Here is a 9,794-nt window from a genome sequence, read left to right on the forward strand (position 1 = left end):
AAACACATTTGTTTTAGATTAGGAATATAATTATTGTTACAATTACTTGTAGTGATAAATTTATTTATCATATCTCTTTATAAAAAATTTTGAATTGAATAAATATTGTTGAAAATTTTATAATATTATTTAAATTTTTAAATATATATATATATTTCATTATTGTGAATTTAAGGAAAATAAAAAATATAAGTTGATTTCGTTAATCAGAAGGAATAGATTTTACAAGGCCATGTTTCTATTCTCACGCCAATTTGATCTAGCAGGTGCTCGACATATCCATCCCCGGTACCGGCGTTGTTCTCTTCACGGAATTGCAACACCGCCACCCCTACCCACGCCGACCACCAAATCCTGCTTCGCTTCTCTCCTCCGCTCCTACTCCTACCCCAAACACCTCAAGCAAATACACGCCTTAATCCTCACCACCGGCCTCTCCATCAAAAACAGCCTCCTCACCCAGATTCTCCAAATCCTCTCGCTCTCCGGCGAAATGTGTTACGCGCGCAACCTGTTTGACGAAATGCACAAACCACGCGTCTTTCTCTGGAACACCCTCATGAGAGGCTACTTCAAAAGTAAACTGTGCACCGAGGCGCTTGAGATCTACCACCAAATGCACAGGCTTGGTGTCCGCCCAGATGAGTTCACATTCCCATTCGTGCTCAAGTCCTGCACTGCACTGCTGGACAACTGGGTTGGAATGGAAGTCCATGCCATGGTTGTCAAGCATGGCCTCGACTTTAACAACATTGTGAGTACTGAACTAGTTGTCATGTATGTAAAGTTTGGCGATGCAGATTATGCGGACGATGTGTTTGAAAGCATGGGAAATGGTAGGGATTTGGTCTCTTGGAATGCCCTCATCGCTGCCTACTCTCAATACGGTCGCGCAGATAAGGCGATAGCTCACTTCCAGCGAATGGAATCCGCTGGTGTTGAGCCCGACACGATAACTCTGGCCTGCGTCCTCTCTTCATGTTCTTATCTGGGGTGTTTAGAACTGGGAAAGAAGCTTTATTTTAGAATCAAAGAAGGTTTTCTTCCATCTAACATCTTCGTGGAGAATGCTCTTCTTGACTTGTTTGCAAAATGTGGCAGCATGGACGTAGCCAGTGAGCTGTTTGATGAAATGCCCATAAGAAATGTGGTGTCTTGGAGCACTGTTATTGGAGGGTATGCTATCAATGGAGAGAGCCAAAGAGCACTATCTCTCTTCTTTCAGATGTGTGACGAAGGCGTGAGACCGAATGATGTGACCATGCTCAATGTCCTCTCAGCCTGCAGCCACGCAGGGCTAGTGAAACAGGGAAAGGAACTCTTTAGTAGCATAGCTAAACCTACAATTGAGCATTGTGCCGCCATGGTTGACCTTCTTGGCCGATCAGGTCATCTTGAAGAGGCCTATGGTTTCATCCAAAGCATGTCTATGGATTTGGATGCTGGAGTTTGGGGGGCTTTGCTTAATTCCTGCATAATTCAGCATAACACCGAGCTCGGTGAGCTTGCCGCTGATGAACTTCTAAAGCTGGCGCCTGAGACACCTTCATACCAGGTCCTCCTATCGAACATGTATGCAGCTTTAGGAAGGTGGAACGAGGTTGAGAAGATTAGAGAATGGATGAGATTGAGCGATTTCAGGAAGGTGATAGGTTACAGCTCTGTCGAATTAGATGGAGAAGTTCTTGTATTCCACGAGGGATCCCATGCTCAATCTGAAAAGCTCCATCAGCTTTTGTGTGAGCTTACTAGCACAGTGAGGGGCATTGGTTATAGACCAGTGATCATTTCTGCATTGCATGATTTGGAGGAAGAGGAGAAGGAAGCAGCATTGATGGCCCATAGTGAAAGGCTTGCTATTGCCTTCAGTCTTATGTATTCCAATAATATAGAGTGCCCTTTAAGAATTATGAAGAATCTAAGGATATGCAATGATTGCCATGAGTTCTGCAAATATGTATCCAAGGCAATGAAGAGAGAGATCATAATGAGAGATAAGAGCAGGTTTCATCATTTTAAAGATGGTCAATGTTCTTGCACGAATTTCTGGTGACTCTGATTTTGGCTTAATAGATTGTAAATATTAGATTAGAGATAGATAAGAATAGGAAAATTTACATAAATACCATTCAATCCTAATATATTTATATATCGATTACTTAAACCTTCTTATTTACCTGTATAAAACATAAATTTTTTTAACAATTCAATTACACTACTCCATTGCCCTCGTCACCATGCGACTATTCTCACGCCATAATCTGCCATTGAGCTCTCTAAGGTTTCGTTTGGGACGGCTTTCTTGCTACTTCATAAATTAGCTTTCTAGTACAAAAATTGTAAATCAACTTTCTAGTACAAAAATTATAATTTTTATACTAAAAAGCTGACTTAAGAAGCAGCAAAAAAGCCGTCCCAAACGAACCCTAACTCTATGAACCCTCCCCTCTAGGTTCTGCGCTCATGCTTCCTTTGTCGCTTCTAGTGCAGTCACCCCCGTTGTCAATGACTTCATAATCATCGAGCTTCATATGGAGGTCATAATCGCTGCCTTTGCTTCCTAGAAGATGATGCTCTCTCCTTCAACAAGTTTTCCTCTTCAACTCCAAAGGTAAGAACCCAACATCTTTGAAAGTCTTTTTTGTATCAATATTTGGTTTCTAAATGTTTATTAGTGGCTCTTATATGATTTCTTTTAGAATTTTTTTTTGAGAACTTGGAAATGTGAACAATGGATCTGGTAAGTTAATTGGATAAGAAAATTTGATTTGTTTGGTAAAGCAGAAGGTTTAGAGCAGTCGTAAAGTTGCTCGTGAAAGCTATTTCACTACTGGCTTGCTTACATTTGTTGTCTGGGCATTTGATGATAAATGTATACTTGAGAATTGTTTATAAAGCGTCAACTTGATATTTTTAATGCTGATGCTCAGCCAATTTATGTACTTGATGCGAATTCCAGAACTTAGTTCATATTTGCTTACTTTAGCATTGATCAACAACAGGTCTTGTACTATGAGACAAGCGTTCAAATTATTCATTAGCATCTATGGTAATAGTACAAGATATTTACCTGCTAAAGACCAAAGAATCCAGACAAGCGTTCAAAATGGAAGCATTTTTCACTCACAGTACATTCCTTGCTATTTATATGACTCAAATTGGCGAGAGCCATAGTAAGTTTTAGATCTTTGACTTTTAATTTCTCATATTGAAAATGAGTAATGAATTTTCATAATGACTCTTTGGGTCCTTGTCTGATCATCAACAGGGCTTACGAGCTCTTCAATAATTTTTGGGCACTAGTAAATTGAGTGATTAGTAGCATCTTAAACTCTGCAAATGGGATTAGCAATGCCTATGGAAGGCGCAAGAACCACCAAGAGGCAACTCTTTGAAAGTGATGAAGAATAAGCAGCATATCAATGTGCTATTAATATTTGAGGATGTTGAACTGAATTTATTCGCAGAAAATATCATAATTTTATTAATAAGAACAACATGGTATCACAAAAACATAGAGAAAGGATCTAAAAAAAGAAATGATAGGATTTCACTAAATGGCTAGAAGTATAAACTTAACTGTTGAAGACCTCATGTCCAAAAATCCCCCATGGACCTCCTATTTATAGATTAGCAGCAGGGCTTTTGGCTTTTAAGACAAAAAAATACATCAAAATACTTGAGGCGTGTCACTAGAAGTATAAAAATACACATGGACAATCTTTTAGTTGAACTCACTAGCTTAATCACTGAAGTTGCCGAGGTTTCTTACTTGTTGGGCAAAAGTTATTAATTTTCTGGGTGAACTTGCCAACATTTTTGCCTAAGTTATCTGTGGGAGGGCAGCTTTTGAATTTGGGTAAATAGGCCCAGTTAAGCCTAGGGTCAGGTTCGCTCTTGTTATTTCTCTCTAATCTTATGGCGAGTTCAATGTATTCCTGGCAAGTTCAACATGGTTTTGGCTTCATTTAGGACAACTTTTTTATTGCTTCTTAAAATAGCATTTTAGTTTAAAAATTTGAACTTTTTAACTAAAAAGCTATTTTAAGAAGCAAGAAGAAAGCCGTCCCAAACGAAGCCTTAGTCTTCTTATCCCGCCAGGCGCCAGGGTGCCTTGAGCCGGATCAACTTTGCTTGAGCCAAGCTCTCTCGATACATGTGGTTGTATATTTGACTTTTAATTTCTTTCTAGGTGTTTTCGGTAGCTTTTTATAAAGCATTTAATTCTCCTTTTGCTTGGCTTGCCCCTATGCCTGTGTTGGGTAAGCTAATTTCCACTGCACCGTTAGCTAAGTGCACTTGATTCTTCCTGGCAGAGTTGATGCTATGCCCTTTATAGGTCATTTTATATTTGCAATGATATCAACAAAATTAATATCATCTTATGGAGAAAATACATGAATAAAGCTCAATACCTAATGACATGATAAGTATTAGGGGTATAAGTGAGTCAAGACGACTCGTGAGCTGAGTTGAATGAGCTAATGAGTCAAATTTGAGCTAACCTTGGCTCAAATAGTTAACTCGTGACCCGGCTTGTTTAAAAAATATTAATATAAAATATACTTAAAATATATTAGAATTCAAAAGTTCATGTATAACGCTATTATTGGAAATATTTGAAAATCATATTTTGCATTCTTATATCATGTGATTCAAATGTTGATAGGATGCGTAAAATGTTTATATATATATATATATATATATATATAGAAATTGTTAAATTAAAACTCTAATTTTTTTTTTTTTTAAATCACCAATATAGATCCTAAATCCAAAGAAAAAAGATTGGGTGTAATTTTGAGCTCATTAATTTTTACCCATATTAAAAAAATTTAAAACAACAGAAAATAATATATCTAGATTATAGAAGTAAAAAGTTCATAATAAGATTTTAACGAGTGATCGATTGCCCTAAATTATACGGGACTTTGAAAAAAAAGAAGAAGAAGAAGATAAATGTTAGATATGGATTGCTTAATTCATGGAAGTCAATTTCTGATTTTCCTTGAGGTTTTATTTAGAATAACTTTTGTACTGCTTTTTAAAATAAATTTTGAGCGTAAAAATATCTTAATAAAATGGTGATAAAAAGCTAATCCAAACAAAACTAAATTAGTTGCATAGCTATTGTGTATTGGCAAGTAGCGTAGGTGAATAGCCATGATGAGTTGCGGTCAATTGCTTTGAAGAAATACCTGAATGCTTTAGTGACTAATCCTAATCAACCCTGAGGCTAAGTATACAGAGAATAAGATGCCAATATAAGCTTGAACTCGGTGGTGAATTCATTGTGATCTAAACAACTTGTTGCAGCCCTTTGCAACCTGGGATGAGAATGAGAATTTGCTTTGGAATGCTACTTGAATTGGGATTAGGTGATGGAGTTGAGTGGAGATAGAGAATGTCCGATCACAGGACGTCCGGACATCCAATTCAGATGCGCCATGTCACCCGAATACACTGGATCCCGATGTATTTTAGTGGCGCGTCTGAATTGGTGTCTGGACAAATCCGGACACCGGAAGTAATTTGCCCAACCAGTGATGCTTGACAAAGTAACAGTAGTTGAATTGGATTTGAGTATTATTTTTTTGCATTAGACGCCCATGTCATATATAAAAATTCAACAAATTGATCAATTTGATTTAGCTGACTTGTCTCGAACATGATTCAATCAACTAAGTAGATTTGCCTTGAATTTTATCCTAGTGACATTTCGCGGCGATTGGCCTAATAATTATTCATAAATTATTCCAATTCAAAAGTTCAAATCATAATTTATTCAAACTAATTAATTCAACCTACACATTGTCATAATTACCGACTATATATATTTTTTAATTTCATTCGAGAAGCCATTTTGCGCTGGCCATGTCATGAGCGCCACCTCATCGCCACGTCACAACCAGTCGCTAGCAAAGCTGGCGGCTATGATGGTTTTTTTTTTTTCTTTCTAACTAATCTATTTAAAAAGCTGATTAAGATGCTGCTTGATGGGCATATAAACAAATTTCATCTTATTTGCAATAATAACCAATAAAATGGCAACTACTTAAATATACACAATAGAGTTTGAATTATGTGACCGGCAGAAGAGAAATTATTACATGCGGACACCGTATGTAGAGGTACGGAGTCTAATAAAAATATGTTATGTTGACTAGTATATTACAAGGTATTATAATGTATTGATGTGTATTAGCTAGTACAAAGTAATACTTAGTTAATACACACCAATACATATTAATACGCAGCAATACATTATGTGTTGCTGCATATTGCAGTGTATTGGTGTGTATTAATTATGTATTACTATGTACTATCTAGTATCCAGCTAATACACACTAATAAACAGTAATATCTAATAATACACTAATTAATATTTTATATTTTTATTGGAGTTCGAACACAGCTCTAAATTGGATGTCCGTTACTCCTATTAGAGAGTGACATCCACTTCATAAAATATGTGGTGTAATAACATGAAACTATTAGGTCCAGTCACCGGACCTAAAAATAAGTTCGGACATCCATTTAAAACTTGCCACGTGGACTGCATTTTGACTGCGCTTTACCTACGCTTTTGACGCACTTGACTTAAAATTCCGCGAACACGTGTACATTCCACATGTCAATATTTTATTGATGTCGGGGACATATATCTTCGTCGACCTAATAATTTTCAGTAACAACAACACATTTTACATTTCTCAAGACGGCGCAATGGAAACCTTGTCGACCTCCACAACGAACTCCAATATCGCCCCCGGAAAAACCCTAACCCCATTCCCAAAATCCGCCCCTTCGTCTCCAAACCCAAGCTCCGGCGGCACCACCACTCTCCTCCTACCGCCGGCGCGCATCGACCGCAGCATATACTCGACCCCCTCACACATCCCCCTCGAGTATGGCCTCGACCCCATCACCAACGCTAACGGCCTCTTCCCATCCCCAAAAGTATCCACAAAGACGTCACCGCCATCGAAAACCTTACCCTTCAGATTAATGACGACGAGATCTCCAGATCTCGGAATCGCTCCACCGCCCACTCGGATGTCGTAATAACTGATGCCATTCGGAAGCGTGACCTCCTCTTCCTTGTCGACATCTTTCGTGTTGGATTGCTGCTGCGAGGCCTCGAAGCGGGTTTTGATCTGCTCGGAGACGACGCCGGCGCAGAGGAAGCCGGCCCAGGCGAGGCCGGCACCGAGGCCGAATCGGCGGGTGAGGGTAGAAGCGATCCAATCGGTCGAGTCGGCGGATTTGGGTTTAGGGTTGATGGGGTTGATGGGGTTTAGTGAGAGTGGAGTTTATCTATTTGGATAGTAAATGCTATTATATTGGTTTGAAATAAATTTAAAAATTCTAACGGATCTTATTTGATCACTAATCCATAAAAAAAAAGTGATTTAATACACTAGGGTTTCATATGGGACGGTTTTTTTAATATTTTTTAAAACATTATTTTAGTATAAAATTTTTAATTTAAAAAATTTTATGCTAAAAATTAATTTAAAAAATAGTAAAAAAGACGACTTAAATAAAGCCTAAATAAAATATTAAAAATAAAAAAAATCTTTGTTTTAGATGTTAGCATGATGAGAGAGATAGAATTAATTTGAAGAGAGAGAGAGAAGAATTTATACACCTTTACTTGGGCGGTTGATTGATACTCTTTAACGTATAAAAGAATAAATTGTAAAAGAGGTAATAATATCTCTTTTTTTTAGTAGAAGGAGAATGACTCTATAATTTTTTAAAAAGAAATAATATGCTTTTTTTTTTTAAAATAAGCAATTCGAGTAAGTTGATACAGTTGGGATAGTCTTTTTTTGCTTTCTAAAATAATTTTTAAGTACAAAAATTTTTAATTAAAGAAATTTTTGTACTAAAAAGCTATTTTAGAAATGAGCAAAAAAGCTATTTCAAAGAATCTTCATGCAATGTTTGTATTTAAAGCTTTCATATTTAAATTCAAAATCAAATGATTTCAGCAAAACTTGTGGTTAAATTGAGTGTCTTGACAAGACTAATCCAACAATATCAAAGGTGAATTGATTAATTTCTAAATGAGCCTAAATCAAGCACATAAAGAATTGTAAATACTTGTGAACATTAATTGGAGGGCCAAACAACATCGAAATCTTACATTATTATAGTCAAAATTAAGGGCTCGATGAGACAAATCCAACAAACCTAAGGCCACTCGATTCTAATGCCATTAAAGTAATTAAAGATTGAATAAATAGTATATGATTAAATGATTTGATATAAGTCGTTCAATGTAATACAATTTTGACTAAATATATCAAAAGTCCACTCTAAATGTACTTGTTGCGGACTAGAATATACACGGCGATAGAGTTTTAATTATTCGTCTTAGCGTTATACAGATATACAGCTCACACACAGAGAACACAAGATTTTTTACGTGGAAAACCCTTGAAAGGGGAAAAACCACGGGGCCTAGCCCAGTTGAAAAGATTTCACTAGAACTTGAGTTGGTTACAATGGGCTGATTCGTCTCTAAGAACGATCAGATTACAAGTAGCAATTGTACAATAGAAGTCCGAGTGTCGAATAATGGTCTAGCAGGACTTCAGGCCTTAGATGATGATAAGGCAGAAACTTCGGGCCTTAGATGAATGTATGACAGATGTGAGAATCTTCAATGGTGGCCTGGCAAAGATGAGAGCTTCAAGTGAAAGACTGGCAGAGCGTAGAGCGTCAGGTGGTGATCCGGCGGAGCGACGGCTTTAGGCGATGATCCGGTGGAGCACAGGGCGTCAGATGGTGGTTCGGCGGAGTGATGGCGTTAGGCGGTGGTCCGGTGGAGCACAGGGCGTCAGGTGGTGGTCCGGCGGAGTGACGGCGTTAGGCGGTGGTCCGGTGGAGCACAGGGCGTCAGGTGGTGGTTCGGCAGAGTGACGACGTTAGGCGGTGGTCCGGCGGAGCACAGGGCGTCAGGTGGTGGTCCGGCGGAGTGACGGCGATAGGCGGTGGTCCGGCGGTGATCCGGCGAAAACTCCGGCGGTGGTAAGAAGTAAGAACAATCTCTGATCTCTCTCTTTTTTCCTTAAGCTCCGGGGGTCCTCCTTCAAGAGAAGAGGGGGCACTATTTATAGATTTTGGGAATGACATAGCCAGTAAATTGTTCCTGTGTCATTAAGACCAAAATTGGTGCTTACATCATTGATGTTGTAATATACCTTCTTAAAAAAAGTGCAAAAGTGGGCCTTTACCGTCTCCAAATCTAGTCACTCAACAAGAACATTTAATACCTCTTTCAAGGGAAGACCAGAGCCTCACTGTATAAACAAGAACTGTTGATCACCTCCAAATTAGACTGCCTGATGAGGATGGTTAACACATCTTTTAAGAGAAGATTATAGCCTCATTGGAGAAACTAAAGGTCTTGATTGCCTCTAAATTTGACCGCCTAATGTGGTATATCAATATCTCTTTCAAAGGATCGTTAGTGGAGTATTCGTGGCAGTAGAGAAATATAAAGTTTAACATCTTAGCTTTCATACGAAGAACCGGCACACAATCAGATAAAAAAAGACGGTGCGTCATTTATAGGGACACCAAGTTTTTACGTGAAAATTCCCTTAAAATGGAGAAAAACCACATGGCCTAGCCTAATTTGAATGATTCCACTAGTATTTGTAATTGATTACAAATGAGGCCTTTCATTAGGGGAAGACCTTAGCTTGATGTACATCCTATTACATTGTGGGAATACAAATAATCAATATTGATGTGTTTGTTTGGTCAGAAGGACCGTAGTC

The 9,794-nt window shown here is 38.1% G+C and overlaps 2 protein-coding genes across 2 annotated transcripts; one reads left to right on the top strand and one right to left on the bottom strand.

The window, feature by feature from the left end:
• The first annotated feature begins 225 nt into the window (after window positions 1-225).
• LOC110107526 (pentatricopeptide repeat-containing protein At2g01510, mitochondrial) lies at window positions 226-2,158 on the top strand. Its single transcript, XM_020837802.2, has one exon. The coding sequence runs from the start codon at window positions 233-235 to the stop codon at window positions 2,051-2,053; it is 1,821 nt and encodes a 606-aa protein (XP_020693461.1). The 5' UTR covers window positions 226-232; the 3' UTR covers window positions 2,054-2,158.
• A 4,057-nt stretch (window positions 2,159-6,215) lies between these two features.
• Window positions 6,216-7,307, bottom strand: LOC110107525 (peptidyl-prolyl cis-trans isomerase FKBP17-2, chloroplastic; the record flags this gene model as incomplete). Its single annotated transcript, XM_020837801.2, has 1 exon — window positions 6,216-7,307. A coding segment is annotated over one exon (594 nt), but the record flags the coding sequence as incomplete, so codon positions are not given.
• Between the last annotated feature and the right edge of the window lie 2,487 nt (window positions 7,308-9,794).

This window comes from Dendrobium catenatum, unplaced genomic scaffold, assembly GCF_001605985.2.
Source record: "Dendrobium catenatum unplaced genomic scaffold, ASM160598v2 original_scaffold_213968, whole genome shotgun sequence".
Classification (NCBI taxonomy): Eukaryota; Viridiplantae; Streptophyta; class Magnoliopsida; order Asparagales; family Orchidaceae; genus Dendrobium; species Dendrobium catenatum.